The sequence below is a fragment of the Mercenaria mercenaria genome, chromosome 4 (genome assembly GCF_021730395.1).
Source record: "Mercenaria mercenaria strain notata chromosome 4, MADL_Memer_1, whole genome shotgun sequence".
NCBI lineage: Eukaryota > Metazoa > Mollusca > Bivalvia > Venerida > Veneridae > Mercenaria > Mercenaria mercenaria.
In genome coordinates this window covers 32399609-32421529 of record NC_069364.1, presented here as the reverse complement: position 1 = coordinate 32421529, position 21921 = coordinate 32399609, and the positions used below count along the sequence as shown (strand labels likewise).

Below are 21921 nucleotides of genomic sequence, written 5' to 3'. Positions count from 1 at the left end.
GGAAATGTGATAACTATATTACCTCCCTTGATTACAATACGCCATTTGTAGCATAAGGTCGGCACCTATTTTCGCGAATTCATAATTTTAACATGTCCAAAACATTGCGAAATGATACTTATTTCACTTGGGTATTGATTACATTTTACTCGGACTTTATCATAGACTCCCTGTGTAAAATCTCAAACTTTTAACTAAAATAAAGGTATTAAATCGATATAATAATTCAATGACACTTCAAAGTTTTATTGTTTGTAGCATCATCTGGGGTATGTGCAGTGAAAAAACTTTATTTGATTTCTTAAATAGTGTGATATTTATTTCTGAAGTCACTATATGTTCATTGTAAATATACTTCGTTGTACCCAAGTGGAAACTGGCAGGTACTCGAAAATGCAACTCTCTGATTGGTCAGTTAGAACCCCTAATGTACTGTGATGTCATGATAAAGTTATGAATTCATTTAAGTTACTTCATTATCATAAGGTGCTGTTTCAAACTACTATGGAAATCGTTTGCGCAGTGTGCATTTAAATTCAATAATTTTAGATAAATCTTTTAACTCAATTCGATAATATGAAAGGCAGTGGCTAGTGAACCGTCACCGGTGCAGCAGACCCGAGGTCTAGTGCACCGTCACCGGTGCAGCAGACCTGGGGTCTAGCGCACCGTCATTTTTGTTATATAATATATAAAATATAGTTTTCTTTGAATTATGATTATAACTTAGTGTCACCAGTTATATGTGTGTCATTTAGAAAATGAAGTAAGATGATTCTAATTTAATAAACCTTACTACCTTTTAATTTACCCGATATACCTATTAAAAACATTGTGCCGCTATCCGATATGGTCTTTATAGAAAGTTTATTATGGCGGAATGATTCTTAAGTAGAACGTTCAGTTATGCCAGAATGAGTTTCATTGAAAGAAATAATTATTTTTTAATTTTCATAAATAGCATACTAGTATATTTATGTCCATTTAAGATTAGTTATTGTCTGTATCTGGATACATCAAAATTGAAATCCCAACTTAATTTTAGATTCCTATCTCATGATCAGAGCTGCCGATACAAAAGACAAACACGCCAAGCTATAATTAATAACTTTAACAAGCTACCAACAAAGCTACATTTGTAGACCTTCCCCTATTGTTTTAATTTAATCTTTATTGCTTTTCACAGTTTTTATCATAGATTCGGAAATTGTAGTTTTTTTAATTATAATATAACAAATATTGAAATCATGACATTTTTGACCATAAATGTACATTATAAAATATTTGCTTGCAAGATGTCACATTTCCGAATTTCATGTTTTTATAAAGAGTTAATTAATTGTCAATTGTCACTGACATAATACATCTGAAATTAAGATCGAATTTCAGTTTTGATATACATACATATATATATCCAAATGCACACAATAATTAAAGAATGGATCAATGAAATTCATTATGTCATTCGGAAATAGCTTAGTAAATGATGGATACGACTGTTGCCGAAGAACGGAGATCAGCGCTTTAAGGTAAAACGGTAAACTAACAGTAAGTCGAGTTTATCTACTTCATTCTTTCAGTTATGCTCTTGCATTTACTGGGTGAAAATATCTTTTGATTAAACTTTACATAAAGACTATATTTTCATATAACAAAATGACGGTGCACTAGACCTCAAGGTCTGCTGCACCGGTGACGGTTGCACTAGACCTCGGGTCTGCTGAACCGGTGACGGTTCACTAGCCACTGCCAATATGAAATTAGGTGCTACCTAAAAGGCATAGCTCCCTTGAAAAATCACCAGTGTCCCATAAAAATTGTAGTGATTCGAGAGCCTTGTAAGCTGAGATGGTAAATCACCTGACTTGCAAGCAGGGTTCGTAGGTTCGAGTCCTGCACTGGGTAGATGATTCTCTCGCCAAAATACAACATTGGCAACGAGGCCAATTGAAAGTTTGTACATGTGAAAACTTGACAAATATTCTATCTCTGCACCAAGATGAAGATACTACCCATTAAGAAGACGTTTCACGTTTACCAAGTTGCAGTCGTTTACTTGTGAATCACTCAAACACCTATTACCCTACATTTCATCGGGAGTTGCGCGTGTACATTTCAGTATGGAGGGAGTTTATCGATAGGCATGTTGCAAACACTCGGTTAGGCCGAAATCAAAATTTTGTTTAGTTTTCCTCGTTGTTTTTAATTCTCTGCATTAAAATATTTCTGTATCAGCCTGTCGGATTTGTAGTCTTGCTGTTGCTTTAAAATTCATAGAGTGCCCTCATTTGGTAAAAGTTTTACATGGCTTCTGCTTTCTCAATACAATTTCTGGAATAAAAGATGTAATAAAATCGTGCTTTCAGTTTGTTTTACTGTGTCATGCACTTATGCCGACTAAGTCCTTTTATTTGACTTGGACATGCGCACTCGTGTACAATAAACGTGCGTATGCCATTTGTAGAAAATCACGATGCCCTGAAATAACATCTACTTTTATTATTATTTTGATTTTATTTCATTATATCCAGCAACAGAAACAAAAACTGAATTCAAATTAATGCAAATCAAGTATGTCATTTTGCACTGTGTTGAAAAGACAACGTTAGTGGTCATGGCAGCGAAATGGAAAAAAAGAAACACTCGGAAATATTGCTAATTTTAATCTGTGAAAATTTTATAACAGACCATTGAAAAATGAAGGTTGGCGCATTCTATAATAAACGAGGAAAACATATTATGCTTTTCAACATATATTGTTATCGGTAATATGTCATATGTCATTTGTTAACTTACGACATTGGTAGGGGCCTCCATGGCAGAGTGGTTAAGGCCGCTGACTTCAAATCACTTGCCCCTCATCGATGTGGGTTCGAGCCTCACTCGGGGGCGTTGAATTCTTCATGTGAGGAAGCCATCCAGCTGGCTTACAGAAGGTCGGTGGTTCTACCCAGGTGCCCGCTCGTGATGAAATAATGCCGGAGGGCACCTGGGGTCTTCCTCCACCATTAAAGCTGGAAAGTCGCCATATAACCTATCATGTGTCGGTGCGACGTTAAATCCAACAAAAAAATTGTTACGACATTGACAGAAAGGTATCAGTGTCTGATTTATGGAAGTGTCACATACATATCGAAACATGTTTTATCAGGACTGTTCACAAATATTTCAACGTTCAAAAACTCTTACCTGCTTTTTTTACACTTTTCTCTGCAAAGATGTTACGAACAAATTGGATGTAACTGTTGTGCACTGGGAATTGCACCTATTTTTCAGTCGAATCTTCCCATCGCCAAAGCCAGTTTGCATCTCAAACAGCTTTTTAGGTTGCTAAACATGTCCTAATGGTGAGCTTATTTAAAGATAATGGTGTGTAAATGATTGCAGAGATATTCCTTTCTCCGCATTCGAAATACTTTTGGCAAGATCAGTGTGTAACTTTTGTCAAAAATCCGATTTATACTTTAATCAAAACACAAGTAAGACTTTTTAAACGTGGAAAATTAATATTTCATTTGCTTTTTCTGAACAGTTTCTATCTTATTATTCATAACAATCGTCAGAATTAAAAATCATATGTCCAACATATATCACAAAGTGGTAATTTTCGCGTTATACCCATATTTAATAAAAGTGTTTTTAAAACCTGTTTTGCTGAGACATGCACCACACGACATCCTTATCCTTAGTGTTATGGAACTGCTTGAAATTTAAGAATGAATTGGGACTATTGTTCGAGGAATCGCCAGTCTTTTCGGCATCATGACATGTAGTTTTAAGAGTCAAGATGCCCTTGACGGAAAATAATTCTTTCAAAATTGTATTTTGTTGAAACAGTGTCTTACGCATTATCTACAATAACGCCATTATGCTTTTTATTATTAAGAGTGACACATTTTCTTAATGTCTCGTAAAACAAGAGCTAGTTTATACGTGTTTTGACGGGAAGGTTGAATGTGCGTTCCGTGATGTGCATTATGTTGACGTTACATTTTCGGGTAAATAGAAATATTGAACTTTCATACTGCATTTGAACAGTTGTCTTAAATTAGAAACCAATAGATAAAACAAACAACTAATTTTTGATTGGCCTATACGCTTGTCATTGTAAGAGTAAACGACAGCTGGCGACTGTGACGTATATACTGCGGCGATATCGATCTATCGGTTTCTTGTTTGAAGCTGTTCAAAGTGAAACGCCGGAAAATTGTCAAACGGGAAAGATCTTCTTAACGGGTAGTAAAAACGTATTTGAATAATTTCTGTTATTAGTCCCCTACAGGTTGGACTATAGGAATGCGATTTTTTGTCTGTCCATTATTCTGTCATTCCATCTGTCTGTCAGCAATAACTCTGCCATTCATTAAGGGATTTTAATATTGCTTTGCACAAATGTTCCCCATAATGGTCAAGGTCACAATTGGAGATCAAAGGTCAACAGGGTTTTTTTCCTGTCCGGTTCATAACTGCAATCCTTGAAGGGATTTTAATATTACTTGGTACAAATGTTCCCCATAATGAGATGACGTGTCATGCACAAGATCCAGGTCCCTAGGTCTAAGGTCAAGGTCACACTTGTAGGCCAAAGGTCAGATACAAGAATGACTTTGTCCGGATCATTTCTTCTTCATGGATGGAGGGATTTTGGTGTAACTTGGCACAATTGTTCACCATCATGAGACGGAGTGTCATGCAAAAGAACCATGTCTGCTCTCTAAGTGGAACAGTTTTCAAACTTGCTGACACTGTTTGTTGGCATAATATCTCAGCCAAGTTCGATAACCAGCCAGGCAGTCTTGGATTATGGCCCTTGAATGATTCTAAATGCTGCAAATTTAGCCTTGTCCGCTCTCTTAGTCAAACAGTTTTCATCAGATCTTCACCAAACTTGCTGACAATGATTGTGGGCATAACATCTCGGCCAAGTTAGATAACAAGCCAAATCATTTCAGGCACTCTTGGATTATGGCCCTTGAATTACTTGAAAAACTGCAAATTTAGCCTTGTCCGCTCTCTAAGTCAAACAGTTTTCATCCGATTTTCACCAAACTTGCTGACCAGGTCCCAAGGTCTAAGGTCAAGGTCACACTTGTAGGCCAAAGGCCAGATACAAGAATGACTTTGTCCGAATCATTTCTTCTTAGTGGATGGAGGGATTTTGATGTAACTTGGCACAATTGTTCACCATCATGAGACGGAGTGTCATGCAAAAGAACCATGTCTGCTCTCTAAGTGGAACAGTTTTCAAACTTGCTGACACTGTTTGTTGGCATAATATCTCAGCCAAGTTCGATAACCAGCCAGGCAGTCTTGGATTATGGCCCTTGAATTACTCTAAATGCTGCAAATTTAGCCTTGTCCGCTCTCTTAGTCAAACAGTTTTCATCAGATCTTCACCAAACTTGCTGACAATGATTGTGGGCATAACATCTCGGCCAAGTTAGATAACAAGCCAAATCACCTCAGGCACTCTTGGATTATGGCCTTGAATTACTTGAAAAACTGCAATTTAGCTTGTCCGCTCTCTAAGTCAAACAGTTTCATCCGATTTTCACCAAACTTGCTGACCAGGTCCCAAGGTCTAAGTCAAGTCACACTTGTAGGCCAAGCCAGATACAAGAATGACTTTGTCCGAATCATTCTTCTTAGTGGATGGAGGATTTGATGTAACTTGGCACAATTGTTCACCATCATGAGACGAGTGTCATGCAAAGAACCATGTCTGCTCTCTAAGTGGAACAGTTTTCAAACTTGCTGACACTGTTTGTTGGCATAATATCTCAGCCAAGTTCGATAACCAGCCAGGCAGTCTTGGATTATGGCCCTTGAATTACTCTAAATGCTGCAAATTTAGCCTTGTCCGCTCTCTTAGTCAAACAGTTTTCATCAGATCTTCACCAAACTTGCTGACAATGATTGTGGGCATAACATCTCGGCCAAGTTAGATAACAAGCAAAATCACCTCAGGCACTCTTGGATTATGGCCCTTGAATTACTTGAAAAACTGCAAATTTAGCCTTGTCCGCTCTCTAAGTCAAACAGTTTTCATCCGATTTTCACCAAACTTGCTGACAGTGTTTGTGGGCTTAATATCCCGGCCAAGTTCACTAACTAGCCAAATCACCCCAGGCACTCCTGGATTATGGCCCTTGAATCACTCGAAAAACTGTGAATTAAGCCTTCGCTGTCTTTGTATCCAATCTTCATCAAACTTGCTGATGTTTGTTGGCATAATATCTCGGCCAAGTTCGATAACCACCCATGTGCCCCAGGCACTCTTGGATTATGGCCCTTGAATTAGGCCAAGTTTGATGACGGGCATATTTTGTGACAGTCTGGCACTCTTGTTATTACTGGCCAAAGGGAAAAATCGAGACCACTTTTCTGTAATATAACATGCATGTTACATCCAATTTTTAGGTGTGTTTTGACCTATTGTTACTTGGTAAGGCTTTCTGTGTGGTTTTAGAATCTTCCCTTTGTTGTTACTATAAATAATTTATATTGTAACATTTTTTAATTGACCAGAGGGAAAAATCAAGACTACTTTTCTGTGGTACAACATATAGATGTTACTTTTAAATTTTAGGTGTATTTTAAGGTATCTGTACCTAGTAAGGAGTTTTTTTGTGGACTTGGAAAAACAAAACTTACTTCCCTTTGTTGCCACTATAAATAGCTTATTTTTGCAACTTTTTAACCTGGTTGTTAGAACTTGATATGTCATTGTTTAGCTTACTGTCTGCCAAACTTATACAGAATATGTTTTACTGTAACATCTGCATGACAGGCGTATAATTAATTTGTGACATTCTGGCACTCTTGTTATTTTTTGTTCATGTATTGCAAAGGTGCTGTATTGGCATGCAACTTACGTTTTATGAAAAATGTCCTTAGGCGGGGGACGTTGGTAACTCTGTTTCAAATTCTTGTTAAACCTAACAGAATCACATTAGGCCTTTCGCCGAAATAAAGAAATTGTGTCTCTTTCCGGGTGAATGTTTGGAAATGAAGACTTAACTAGGATCATAGACAATGACTATTGTAATTCTTTTTAATGTCATTATTGTTAAATTTTCACATGAATGATTTTTGTTAAAATATTTGCAAAATTCATGATAAATACAATAATAATAAAAAAAAACTAGTGAAATAAAAAAAAGTCTGGCACTGATGGGGCTCGAACTTCCGACCTCTTGAATGCGCTAACCTTTAAGCCACAGTGGAACAATAGATATTACCTTACAAACATATGTATATATTAAATTTTAGTTACGGCAGTGTGATGAAAATCGTTTCACATTGAAATTTATGTATTTAACAGTTTTTAGCTCGACTATTCAAAGAATAGTAGAGCTATTGAACTCACCCATGCGTTGGCGTCCGCTTCCTGATTTGGTTAAGGTTTTGTATGTAAGCTGGTATCTCAGTAACCACTTGTGGGAATGGATTGAAACTTCACACACTTATTCACTGTGATAAACTGACTTACATTGCACAGGTTCCATAACTCTATTTTGCTTTATTACAAAAATATGCCCCTTTTTCGACTTAGAAATTTTTGGTTAAGGTTTGTATATAAGCTGGTATCTCAGTACCCACTAATGGGAATTGATTGAAACTTCACACACTTGTTCACTGTCATTATCTGACATGCACTAAGCAGGTCCTATAACTCTACTTTGCATTTTTTCAAAATTATGCCCCTTTTTAGCTCGACTATTCGAAGAATAGTCTAGCTATTCTACTCACCCTGGCGTCGGCATCGGCGTCACACCTTGGTTAAGTTTTTGCATGCAAGTACATACAGCCATCAATTAAAGGCATATAGCTTTGAAACTTATTTTTTCTTTTTCTAGGTCAATTACCAACCTCTCTGGGTCAAGTCCCATAACTCTGACATGTATTTTGAGCAAATTATGCCCCCTTTTGGTCTTAGAAAATTCTGGTTAAAGTTTTACATGCAAGTTTCTATCTCTAAAACTAATGCAGATATTGAATTGAAACTTCACATGTACCTTTGGGGTTATAAAACTAGTTGATAGCAGCAAGTCCCATAACTGATGTGCATTTTGGTCAAATTATTCCCCCTTTTAAACTTAAAACTCTTTTGATATTTAACCTTTTTGGGTAATATTTTCCTGCTTCTGGGACAATATTTCGAATAGTCGAGCTTGGCTGTCTTACGGACAGCTCTTGTTTCACTTAGAAGTTTTTGGTTAAGTTTTTGTATGTAAACCTGGTATCTCAGTATCCACTAATGGGAATGGATTGAAACTTCACACACTTGTTTGCTGTCATGATCTAAAATGCACTGTGCAGGTCCTATAACTCTACTTTGCATTTTTTTCAAAATTATGTCCCTTTTTCGACTTAGCAGTTTTCAGTTAAGTTTTTGTATGTAAGCTGGTATCTCAGTATCCACTAATGGGAATGGATTGAAACTTCACACACTTGTCCACTGTCATGAGCTGATAAACACTATGCAGGTTCCATAACCCTGTTTCCCACTTTCACAAAATTATGCCCCTTTTTTGACTTTTGTATTTATTTGATTGACAAAGCTGTTGAATAATTGAGCATTGCTGTCCTACGACAGCTCTTGTTTGTTTAGGTCCACCTTTTCTCTAAAACTGTTAGAGCTACAGCTTTGAAATTTTGCACACTGGTTTATCATCATTAGATGACTGTGTAGGCCAAGAACCATAACTCGAACCTGCATTTTGTCAGAATCATGGCCCTTTTTGTACTTAGAAATTCTGAACTATAATACTTCTTTTACATACTGACCAGCACTTGCAGACGAGCAAAGGCACCAGTAGGTGGTGCTCTTGTTTTCTCATATTTTCCCTCCAGGTTCAAAATGATATGTTATCAAAATTGAAAATGAATACTTTTTATACGAAACTTGGCACAAATGTTTACCACATTGAGACGACGTGCAGAGCCCATGTTTTGGATGACTCGCTTCAAGGTCAAGGTAAAATTTAGGGGTCAAAGGTCATATGACTTCTTTTCGTGTGTATATTGCACTGCATCGCGGTGCTCTTGTTTTTATTTGGCAGATCCCTTTTTTGTTCACTTACAGTAATATTTTTTATTGAATTACTTCCCTTTTATGTTACTATAAATAGCTTATTTTGTAACTTTTTTATTATTGGTCATAGGGAAAAACCGAGACCACTTTTCTGTGGTACAACATGGATGGTACCTCCAATTTTTAGGTGTATTTTGACATATCTGTACTTAGTAAGGATTTTTTATTGTGGACATAATTTTTTTTTCTGTGAACTTAGAATTTTTTTTTAAATTTCATCCTTTGTTCTTCCTGTCCTTTGGGCTTCAACAGTTAAGTTCTTTAAATTTTACTCCCATCCTCCTCTGATATATCCCTTCGGGCGTATATTGCCCCGCTTGGCGGAGCTCTTGTTTTATATTTATTGATGTTTTTAGAAATCAACAACAGTAGATTTTTGTATGTGCAAATTTTAGTCCAAATGTTGTGTTGTAGCATATTGTATATAATTATAGTGCTATATTGTTTATACATTATTGACAGATATCAGATCATTATGTTATACTGCAGTAGAGAAAATTAGGTGCCTTCCAGTAGGGTACTTTGTATTGCATGGAAATACTTCATTCACTTGTTGTTGATTTTGTTTGTTTCGGGTTTAACACCATTTTTCAACAGTATTTCAGTCAATCATGTAGCCTCAGGCAGTTAAGCTAACAAGTGTTCTTAGATTCTGTACCAGTACAAACCTCTTCTCCGCAAGTAACTGCCATCTTCCCTACATGAATCAGAGGTGGAGGACGAATGATTTCAGACACAAGGTCTTTTGTCAAATCGTCCTGGAGAACATACACCCCACCCCGGGATCGAACTCACAGCCTGAAAATCCGTAGACCAATGCTGTCCCTACTGAGCTAAGTAGGTGGGCTTGGTTGTTGAATGAATATACCAGTACTTAATGACTTACAATATCTTAATGTTTGAACCATTATATAACAAAACAGTCCATTTTTGAACTTTGGAAGTCAGTGTGGTGGCCAAAGAATGCCCATGAGTTCAAAACTTCATTCCATAATGTTCTGACTGATATTTGTTTCGTACTGGGTTTTACTGCTCTCACTCAATAAGGCTTTTGTGTGAAAGCCTGCTTCTGGGGAATATATTATATTGTTGATAGTTACCGTTTGTTTTTATTTTTCAGAGAGATGTACTAATTTATTTCCTTGCCAACTGAAAGAATGGCTTTCAGATTATATGGTCATATGAGACAATGGAGCTTGCAGAACCAGTGCGTCTTAGCCAGACATTTTAGTAAACAAAATCATTTGTTTAACAAGCTTGGTAAACAATTTCAGACATTGCATAAACCTTTTAGAACTAAATTAGATTGTTCGCTGTATAATAGAAGATGGACAACAACAAACACAAGTTCTCAGCAGCCAACAGTAAGAACCCAGGCTTTACTGTATGCAACCTATGGCTCCTTTGCTCTTGGAGGCTTTCTTTTAATAGCTATACTTTTACGAGAATTGAAGAAAAAGCGGCTGCAATGGAGAGGTATCTTTGAAATGAAGGTTCCAGGAATGAAACGCCTTGGAATGTACAAATATAAAGATGTTACATTACCAGAATTTGTGGTGAATGAATTAGAAAATATAGAAAAATTTGAAACAACAGCGGATGATATATGGGTAGTGTCTTTTCCACGCTCAGGTTAGTTACTTTCATTTAATTTATACAAAATCGAAAAGAAAGCTGTCCTGTATTGTTTGGAAGATTGTTCAAATAATCCCTCTAGGGTCAAATATGGCCCCACCCCGGGGGTCACATTGTTTATATAGACTTCTATAGGGAAAAACTTTGAAAATTTCTTGTCCAAAACCAGAAGGCCTAGGGCTTTGATATTTAGTATGTAGCATCATCTAGTGGGCCTCTACCAAGATTGTACAAATCATCCCCCTAGGATATAATTTGGCCCCGCCCTGGGGGTCACATTGTTTCGATAGACTTATATAGGGAAAAACTTTGAAAATCTTCTTGTCAAAAACAAAAGGGCCTAGGGCTTTGATATTTGGTATGTAGCATCATATAGTGGGCCTCTACCAAGATTGTTCAAATGATCCCCCTAGGGTGAAATATGGCTCCGCCCAGAGGGGTCACATGGTTTATATAGACTTGTATAGGAAAAAAATTAAAAAATCTTGTCTGAAACCACAAGACCTAGGCTTTTGATATTTGGTATGTAGCAGTGCCTTGTGGTTCTCTACCAAGATTGTTCAAATTATTACCCTGGGGTGAAAACAGGCCCTGCCACGGGGGTCTCTAGTTTTACATAGACATATATAGGAAAAAACTTTAAAAATCTTCTCGTCTGAAACTGCAAAGCATAGGCTTTTGATACACATGTATTTGGTATGTTGCATTGCCTAGTGGTCCTCTAACAAGATTACTCAAATTATGCTCCCCCGAGTTGAAAAGAGGCCCCACCCAAGGGGTCCCAAGTTTTACATAGACTTACATAGGAAAAACTTTAAAAATCTTCTCACCTGAAACTGCAAGGCCTATGCTTTTGATCTTTGGTATGTTGCATTGACTAGTGGTCTACTACTAAAATTGTTCAAATTATGTCCCTGGGGTGAAAGAGGCCCTGCCCTGGGGGTCCCAAGTTTTACATAGACTTATATAGGAAAAACTTTGAAAATCTTCTTGTCTAAATTTCAAGGCCTATACCTTTGATATTTTGTATGTATCATTGCCTGGCTGATCTCGATGTATGCCCCTGGGGTGAAAAGAGGCCCCGCCCCAGGGGTCACTTAATATATGAGTTATATAGGAAAAATATTGCAAAAATTATCAGATCATATTTCCTAGACTATTTAATTATATTTACTGGATGACCCCAAGTGATAAGGTGTCACCGGACTGTGACCTTGACCTGCTGACCTACTTTCTTGTTTTTTAAGATACAGCCTTGAAATTTGGATGACATGTATAGTTTTGCACACTAATCTTAAAACTGACTTTCAGTGACCATGAATATGACCTACTGACCTACTTTCTTGCTTTTTTAAGCTTTGACAAATAAATTTGTTCAAGCTATCAATTTAACTCAGGTCAGCGATATAGGGCCATCATGGCCCTCTTGTGTGACAAATATGCCTGTCTGTCATTGGTAGCTGTAGACCAAATTTATATCTACTGATAACACAAACTGATGGTGGTGTATACTAGTATTCACTAGTGTATTTTTAGCAAGACTAAATTTGGAATTTTAATTCTAGGAAAATGTCATGACTTTCATCCATACATTCTATACTATGTTCTATATATTCTATAGCTAGTAAGTGAAACCACAATGACTTTTTCTGTCCCATAATTTTAAGAATATAACTCACAACCACTAAATTGAGAATTTTAGTATGTTTTTTCTGAAAAGTGAAATCCCTTTTCATGTCTTTTTCTTAGCATTGATTGGAATTTTTTTATGAACAAAATTGGTACTTTAAAGGAACTGGCCTCCAGATTGTACGACAACAAAAAAATAAAGGAGATTTTAGGTATCAGAAAATTAATGCAATATTTGTTAAGAAAGCTTTGAAACTTAATTACTGATAAATTATATGCTGCGGAAACACATGAAAATTAGTTGTTCACCAATTTTTACATTGAAACTTGAAAAGCATTTGTAGAGCTTTACTCAGAGTAAACTACCTTAATTATAAATAACTATATGTAACAGTTGATATATACATATTCCTCTGTGGGGTATTAATAAAGATACTGTATTTGGAAAAATTTTATAAATTTTTAGCCAAATTCTTGAGTTCAGTGCAACATGTAGCAATTTCATGAATGCGTTTTCATCTCTTAAATTGTCAGAAATACTACCATAAAAGTTTTATCTTGTAGGAACAACTTGGTTGCAAGAGATCATTTATTTGATCCAGACAAATGTGAACACACAGAGGGCACAATCAAAATTTCTGGATACACGATTTCCATACCTGGAATTTATGACACCTGGCATTAAAGAAATAGAGAAGATGCCATCTCCGCGTCTTCTAAAGTCACATTTGCCATACTCTTTATTACCAAGGAGTGTGCAAGATAACAAACCAAAGGTATAGTTACTTATTTAATCTTTGCTTTTCTGTTGGTTTATGTGGCAGTATCCTGTATGAGTTTTTTGATAGAAAATATAAAAGCAAGTTTATAAATACATGCTAATTACTAAAATATCCCGGATGAATTGTTTCTAGAAATGTAAAAATACCCTTAAAATTGAACATACTTGAATGTCTGATTAATAAATATATGAGCCGCACCACGAGAAAACCAACATAGTACGTTTGCGACTATCATGGATCCAGACCATCCACGCAGTCTGGTCAGGATGCATGCTATTTGCTAACAGTTTCTCTAATTGCAATAGGCTTTGAAAGCAACCAGCATGGATCCTGACCAGACTGCGCGAAGGCGCAGGCTGGTCTGGATCCATGCTGGTCGCAAACGCACTATGTTGGTTTTTTCATGGTGCGGCTCAATTATGACCTATGTTCTTAATAGTCATTGGCCATGATTAGCCTTCATATATACTATATACCAGTAAACACTTCAGAGTAAGACATTGTGATGTACTTTTCTATGACAAAATATTCACTGTTTAACAGTTGCATAATAGGCATAAACAAACTAAATAGCTGGTATAAAATTGAGAAATTTCCAATGGCTTCGGCACATACCAAGATTCATTTTAAATGTCTAAAAATTAAATTTTCTTGAAGAATATTATTGGTACTTAATAAAAATCAAAAGAAAAGTGGAAGTGGTATGATACAAAAAAAAATTCAGTCAAACACACAGTAAAATAAGCTAAAAATTGAGACTCAAATTGTAGTGTGATGGTTTGTAACTGACTATTTCTGTAATGCTATTATTTCTTTATGTCACACATTGATCTGTGATGTGATTTCAGCCCAAAAATGCAATGAAAGTAAGGAACATTTCTTTAAAGAGCAAAAAAAAAGAGAACTATATGAATCAACCATTATGCGACTACCATTTTTTGCACCATTTTACAACAATTGTATTTTAATAGTGCCTGTATACCTAATAGATTGTAGCAAGATTTTTGTGCCTTCTTTTATGCTTTAGTATATATTAAAGTTTGTTAATCAGGCTTTAGTCAGGTAATGGATTACTTGAAATTGTAACAACTGATCATTTATATTTATTTGTGTTCACTCAGTGTTAAAAACATCTTTAGATTTTCACTGGACATATTTCTAAAATTTGATTTTCATACCAAGGGAGTTAATGCATTAGTGTAAATTTACCTCCCTATGCCTCTCATGGCTATGCAACCAAGATACATTAGAAATAAACGAATTCAGAAGCCACACAATTTTAAAACTTGCAGTTTGGTTCAGATTATTGAAATATCACGATATCTCATGGGAGGGTGGTCTAGTGGTAACACGCTTGACTGTCAATCCAGAGGTCCGGGGTTCGAATCCCGGTCCAGGCACTGGAAATTTCTGAGATGCTCTTGAGTGTCTCCCACCTAACTAGAGGCCTGTATTGGACCTTCCCAGGAAAGACGGCTTCGTGTGTATCGGTGCTATACACAGGGCACGTTAAAGAACCAGACTGTCTATTCGCAAAAGAGCAAGGCTAAGTTAGCCGGACAGGCCAGTATCTAAAAGGATTTCTCTCTATCTGTTATGGGGGCTTTATCTCACTGTCCCTCTGGTCAGATCGCTCTGTGTCTGTACTGGTAGAGGATGAATTTCGCGCCCTATGTGGCTGCGTTTGCTATATGTAAAGCGCCTTTGAACGTGTTTATCATGAAAAGGGCGCTATATAAATCTGGTATAATAATAATAAAATAATAATTATATCTGTCCAAACCAAATACAAGAAATTATTTTGAAATCAAAAGAAATAGTCCACTTTTAAATACTTTATATTAAAAGGGTGAAATTACAAAATTTCATAGAAAAGTAGTTAGCATACATTTCTATTTAAGATCTATGTAAAGTGGTCTTTTTATTCCATAGATAAATCTCTGATTAGAATATACAAAAAACTGAAAAATGTCATAAAGTCTTGCTTAAATGTGACTGACAGCATAATTGTTTCCGAGATTTTCCTAATTTCAGATAATATACATTGCAAGAAACCCTAAAGATGTTGTAGTCTCGTATTACTACTTTGTACGTCTGCTGTATCCAGTGACTAGATATGATGGAGAATTTAAAGATTTCTTCAACCTTTTCCTACATGATAAAGGTACATTTTTGATAAACTAGATTTATCTTCAAAATATTTAGTTATAACAAGCCAGGACACAGTTTTTTCAACTAGAAATGCTTCCATGTCCAAGTGGTTAAGTCGGTGACTTCGAATCACTTACCCCTCACTGATGTGGGTACAAGTCCTGGTTGGGTCATTGAATTCTTCATGTGAGGATGCCAGAAGGCGTACAGAATGTTGGTGATTCTTCTACCCAGGAGTCCACTCATGACGACAGAATGTATAGAGGGGCACCTGGGGTCTTCTTTCACCATCGAAAGCTGGAAAGTTGCTTTATGACCTATATTGTGTTGGTGCAACGTTATACTCAACAAAAAAAGAAATGTGTATCATTAACTGAATTACCTGGGAACAAGAACTTTTTGTTTAACATATACATGTAAAACCCTCTGTGAAAGCCAGACATTTATCTGTCACCTAGTCCTAAAGTTATTCCCTTATTTGTTGATCATAGCTCTAATACATGTAATTCTACAGTAATTCACCAAAAATGTTGTTATGGTGCAAGGTGTACATGCCTTGACCCGGTGACCCTAACGTCAGATGACTGATGGCTTTTGTCAAGGTGTGAAATGCTGATAGGTACAAGCCTTGTTAATTCAGACAGAAAAGGAGTTTTTAATTTCAAGATCATTATTACTTTGACCTACAGTGAAAAGATTTATGAACTATTTCCTAGCTAGAAGCCAGTGTGACCTTGATCTCTGACCTAGCTTCTCACTATCATTTTCCTGTAATATTAAATGGACAGACATGTGCAGTCTTGGCAACAAAAATATTCCTCTTACAAATTTTAACTCTCATGTTTTTTTCTAGTTATGTACGCTCCCTGGTGGAGACATGTTGAGGAATTCTGGGACAGACGTCATGATGACAATATACTCTTCCTCACATATGAAGATCTCAAAAAGGTAACATATAATGCAGTATTTTACATTCGTCTTTTTAGCTCATCTGATTTTTTGAAAAAAAATGATGAGTTATTGTCATCACTTGAGCGGTTGTCGGCGTCGGCGTCGGTGTCGGCGTCTGCGTCGGCGTTGCCTGGTTAAGTTTTATGTTTAGGTCAGCTTTTCTCCTAAACTATCAAAGCTATTGCTTTGAAACTTGGAATACTTGTTCACCATCATAAGCTGACCCTGTATAGCAAGAAACATAACTCCATCTTGCTTTTTGCAAGATTTATGGCCCCTTTTGTACTTAGAAAATATCAGATTTCTTGGTTAAGTTTTATGTTTAGGTCAACTTTTCTCCTAAACTATCAAAGCTTTTGCTTTGAAACTTGGAATACTTGTTCACCATCATAAGCAGACCCTGTACATCAAGAAACATAACTCCATCTTGCTTTTTGCAAGAATTATTGCCCCTTTTGGACTTAGAAAATCAGTTTTCTTGGTTAAGTTTTATGTTTAGGTCAGCTTTTAATCCTAAACTATCAAAGCTATTCCTTTAAAACTTGCAACACTTGTTCACCATCATAAGCTGACCCTGTACAGCAAGAAACATAACTCCATCCTGCTTTTTGCAAGATTTATGGCCCCTTTTGGACTTAGAAAATATCAGATTTCTTGGTTAAGTTTTATGTTTAGGTCAACTTTTCTCTTAAACTATCAAAGCTATTGCTTTAAAACTTGCAACTCTTGTTCACCATCATAAGCTGACCCTGTACAGCAAGCAACATAACTCCATCCTGCTTTTTGCAATAATTATTGCCCCTTTTGGACTTAGAAAAATGGTTGAATATTATGTTTAAGTCAACTTTTCTCATAAACTATCAAAGCTATTGCTTTAAAACTTGCAACAGTTTTTCACCATCATAAGTGGACACTGTACATCAAGAAACATAACTCTATCCTGCTTTTTGCAAGAGTGATGGCCCTTTTTAGACTTAGAAAATCATGGGTAGGACAATATTTCTATTACACAAAAAAAATCAGATGAGCGTCAGCACCCGCAAGGCGGTGCTCTTGTTATTGAAGTTACATCTTAGTTTTATGAAATTTAGCTATGATTCTGAAACAGTTGTAAGTAGATATGAATGCAGATGCAGGTATAAAAAGTGATGAACCATCAAAATATTAGTACAGAGGGCAACTGGTGATCAACAGAGGCAAGTGAATGTTATGGATGTTCTTAGTTTTACAGTAAAAAAAAAAAGAAACCCTTTAAGATTGACATTGTCAGATAAAGTAGACAAGTATAGAAAGTTTCATATTTAAATTAAATTTTTTAATTGTGTAAGTTTGTTACTATCCTGATCTCAAGGTTTTTTTCATATGTGTTGAGTTAATACCACCTTTACAATGTCTTTATGAATATTAATCCCAAACCTCTTTCCATCTGCATTCTGTGCTTGATTTTGGCTTTAAACTAAATTCCGAACAAACACAAATACAAACTATGTATGTAATATTTTACATACATATATGTGTGAAATAAAATGTTGTAATCAACATGGATAAGGCTTTGAATATTGTATTTTGTCTGAAGGATACAGATGGTACTATAGATAAGGTGGCCAAGTTTCTGGGGAAGACATTGACCAGGGAACAGAAGGATATTATCATAAATCATTGCAGCTTTGAGAACATGAAGAAAAACCCAGCAACCAATCACTTCTGGTTTGAAACTTATGGTGTGGCAGATCCTAAAAAGGGGGACTTCATGAGAAAAGGTATAAAAATATTAAGCTGATGGTTTACACCTCTGACAGTACACATGCAGTATTTTTAGCTCATTTTATGTGCTTCAGGAAACCGAAAATGAATGAAATGCAAGGATGACTGACTACTGCGTATAATAAAATAATACAGAAATATTTATTTCTCAAGCATTATGTAACCTTTTAAAAGTTGCTGCTGCCCATCAGCTTAGCGTAGTAGGGAGAGCTTAGATCTACAGATAGCGAGTTCGATCTCTGGGGAAGGCATATGTTATAATTTGTTACAATTTGATGGAAAACATTGTGTCTGATATCATTTCTCCTCCAACTCTTACATACTTGAAGAGAACAGGTTAGAGCTGGTACAGAATCCAGGAACACTGCTTATGTTAACTGCTTGAAATTACATAATTAAAGTACTGTTGAAAAATTGCACTCAACCCCAAAACAAACTAGATGCCCAAGGGCAACATGTTGAGTCCGCTAGCTGTCAAAAGGACTGGGAGTTGCACACGAAGATCTGTCTCACTGAGACAAACGTTTGTGCCAAATAAAACAATTGTGCCAGGTTATTTAATAATCCCACATTCAGTGACGAAGTTATTGTCCGGACAAGGTCAATTATAGCCATATTTGACTTTTAAACTCCAAGTGTGACCTTGACCTTTAGGATATTGACATGGGTGTTGAGCGCGACACGCCGTCTCATGGTGGTGAACAATTGTGCCAAGTTATTTTAAAATCCCACAATCAATGACAAACTTATGGTCCGGACAAAGAAATCTGAACGGACGCATGCACACACACCGAACAGCCATTTGGGCAACTATGTCTTCACTCCCTTACGGGCTCGACAACAAATGTTGCTGCTTAATTAAATTTTTAATCAGTCCCTGAACAACTTACTGTTTCTTCCTTGAATAAGTTATTTTGTTCCTTGAATATCTTATTTTTTCCCCCTTCAAAATCTGTAATTACCTCAAAATACATCTAATTTATTTTTCTTACATGGCCAGGTTTCTTTCCCTATTAAAGGTGGTCAATCACATTTGGGCAACATTTTGTGACATTTTTCATTTTTAGTATTTTCTGTTAGATATTTACTTAAGGAACAAAAGGATTTATTTCATAGAGTGAGATCCCTATTAGAAATGTATGTTTTATTACTTTTAATGGAATTTTGTAATATGAAAGTAGCGGTATTAAAAAAAAGTGGACTGTTGCTTTTGATTTCAATATAATTTCTGATGTAACATTTGCATTGGATACTTTAAGAATCATTAAAACGGTGTTTAACTTCAAAATTCATATATTTCCAATCTATCCTGGTTGGCAGCCAAGATAGTTAAAGGGAGGTAATAACATTTTTACCGACAAGAAAATCAGCTAAATATGTATTTGTCAATGCAAATATTTGACAAATATAATACAATACAGTCGACATTATATTAAGAGACCACCCAAGGGACTGCTAAGAAGTGGTCTCTTAATGAATTTCAGTCAGATGAAAAGGAAAGTTATTTGTAACAGTTAATGTAACTGCATTTATTATGAACATACATGTATGGTTTTAAAATCTGTTTTAACATCGTGAACACTTTTTCAAGTCCACACACCGTGAAAATTATAGCTAGAATGTTTGTTAGTTTGACTGATACAAAGGTTAATTGCATTCAGTCACGTGCAAAAAGTACTCGCTAATAACACAGATCAAGAAATGCCCAGTAGAATTTTGGTACCCGGTCGCTTAATAGATACTTTTGTCGAATATTTTACCTGTTGGGACTACATTAATGTGGTCGCTAGTCGTTCAATAAAAAAGTCGTTTAATGGAATGAATATATATACTGAAAACATTTGGGAGGGATTTTGACTGGTCGTTTAATACAAAAATCGCTTAATAGAGGTGGTCGCAAGTACGATGTCGACTGTAGTTCTTATATTTATATGATTTCTTTGGCAAGTTATGTTTACCAGTATCAGATTTGTACATATGCTAAAATAACTTTATCTTGGTTGGGCAACCAGGGCAGGAAAATCAAATTTTAAAAATACATTCAGTGAAATTCTAAAATGCATTAAGCAGTCAGTGAACACAAATAAGTGTAAATGATCATTTCTTAAACTTTTAACCAAATCCACTGGTTGATCTAAATCTGATTAACCACCTTTAAACAAAGAAGACTTAGTGTGTTGTTATGCAACACACACACACATAGTTTGTATGTCAAAGTTATTACTGCTCACTGGAAAGGAAAACCACACAGGCAAATATTTGATGAATATCTTAAAAAATAAAAGTAATGTATCTTGATGACGAGTTAAAATCGAAATTATGTATCTCAAACAGTGATTGCTGTTCGTCGTTCAACTGTACCCTCGTGACATAATTCCTTTGCATTTGAACTCCAAACAATGATTTTATTCAATGACAAATCACTAAATGAGATATATTATTTTTTAAATAAATCATGAATTCTTTTATATAGCAAAATACACGTTTTGATCTGCTTAAATTGCAATAAAAGTATAAATAGAAGATATAAGTAAAAAGTTGTTGACTGTTTCTTGCAGGTTGTGTTGGTGACTGGGCCAATCATTTCACAGAGGAAATGAACCAACAAATTAATCAGATGGTTGGATACAAGTTTAGGAACTCTGACATCAGTTTTGCCTACAGAGGAACACATTTTGAAAGTGATAATTCTGAAACTATTGAGCAGATTGCAAAATGATAATGGTAGTTTTGGTAGAGTAATTAGTGTGATAACCTGTTCAGCAGAACACGTTTAATTTCAGAGTGATAAAAGATAAAAATGTTAGAAAAAACAGGACTGTAGCTTGGGCTTGATCGACTGTAGGCTGAAATTTGAAAAGATCTTAGAATCAAGGGCATACCTTTTGTGCTTTGAGACTTATCCAAACATGCACAGATATAAACGTAAGATAATAACTTTTGCAAGAAAAGAAAGGAAAGAAAAAAGATTATTACTGTTAATGTCTTTCAACAAATTTTAGCAGTTTTAAAGAAATAATCATTTTTACTTTTTTGAGTTTCAAAATGGGTTGAACAAACTGGTGTGCAGGAATATTCCTAGATATGTCCTCCAGAAATGGTGGTACTTTTGATAGCCTTAGCTTGTGATACTTGACTCAGTAACTGAACAACAAAAAATCTCAATTTATGTGATGCAAGAACAAATAAAATAACAAAAATGTTCTGTGTATAATTTTTAATCCTTTTCAGGGAAAGATTTTTGGTTTGATAAAGGGAGATGCCACAAGACAAACATCCAGTTTAAACAAGGCAGTCTGAAAGACAGCTAAATCCCCCACCACTGCTATGGACAGTGAAAGGGTAAACCTTTGACCTTAAGCTGTGACCTTGACCTTGAACTGACATGGCTGATTCATGAATTCTGCACAATGTCTTGATGAGGTGATCATTTGACCCAAGTTTCATGAAATCCTTCAAGGGGTTTAGGAGATACAGAGTTCAAACCTTTGACCTTGAGTTGTGACCTTGACCTTGAGTTGACATGGTTGACTCATGAATTCTTGATGAGGTGATCATTTGACCCAAGTTTGATGAAAATCCTTCAAGGGGTTTAGGAGATACAGAGTGGACACAAAATGGAAGACTCAAACCTTTGACCCTAAGTTGTGACCTTGACCTTGAGCCGGTGTAATGAAGTATTTCGACCCCCATAGAATAATGACCCCCCGGTCATTATTCTATAGAAAAAGTGACCCCCCGGTCATAGTATTATGACCTCCAGATCATAGTACTATGACTCCCCCACGTGAAGTAAACTGAACCTCACGAAGAATATTGACTCCCATAAAAAAAACGACCCCCGGTCATTTGGTCAAATTTAGTGAAAACTCATGTATCTAAGGCCTAATTGCTGCATTTTATGCCCCCACT

The 21921-nt window shown here is 35.9% G+C and overlaps 1 protein-coding gene across 5 annotated transcripts; it reads left to right on the top strand.

Annotated features, from left to right (window-relative positions):
• The first annotated feature begins 24 nt into the window (after window positions 1-24).
• Window positions 25-21211, top strand: LOC123551403 (sulfotransferase 1E1-like). Of its 5 annotated transcripts, XM_045340319.2 has the most exons (8): window positions 25-83; window positions 464-486; window positions 10218-10729; window positions 12926-13137; window positions 15178-15307; window positions 16148-16242; window positions 17822-18005; window positions 20568-21211. In XM_045340319.2, the coding sequence occupies exons 3-8, from the start codon at window positions 10255-10257 to the stop codon at window positions 20726-20728; spliced, it is 1257 nt and encodes a 418-aa protein (XP_045196254.2). In that variant the 5' UTR covers window positions 25-83; window positions 464-486; window positions 10218-10254; the 3' UTR covers window positions 20729-21211. The 5 variants fall into 5 exon arrangements, with proteins under 5 accessions (XP_045196254.2, XP_053396869.1, XP_045196256.2 ...); XM_053540894.1 differs by lacking the exon at window positions 464-486 and having other exon boundaries at window positions 39-57; XM_045340321.2 differs by lacking the exons at window positions 25-83; window positions 464-486 and adding an exon at window positions 502-522.
• Window positions 21212-21921: the final 710 nt, after the last annotated feature.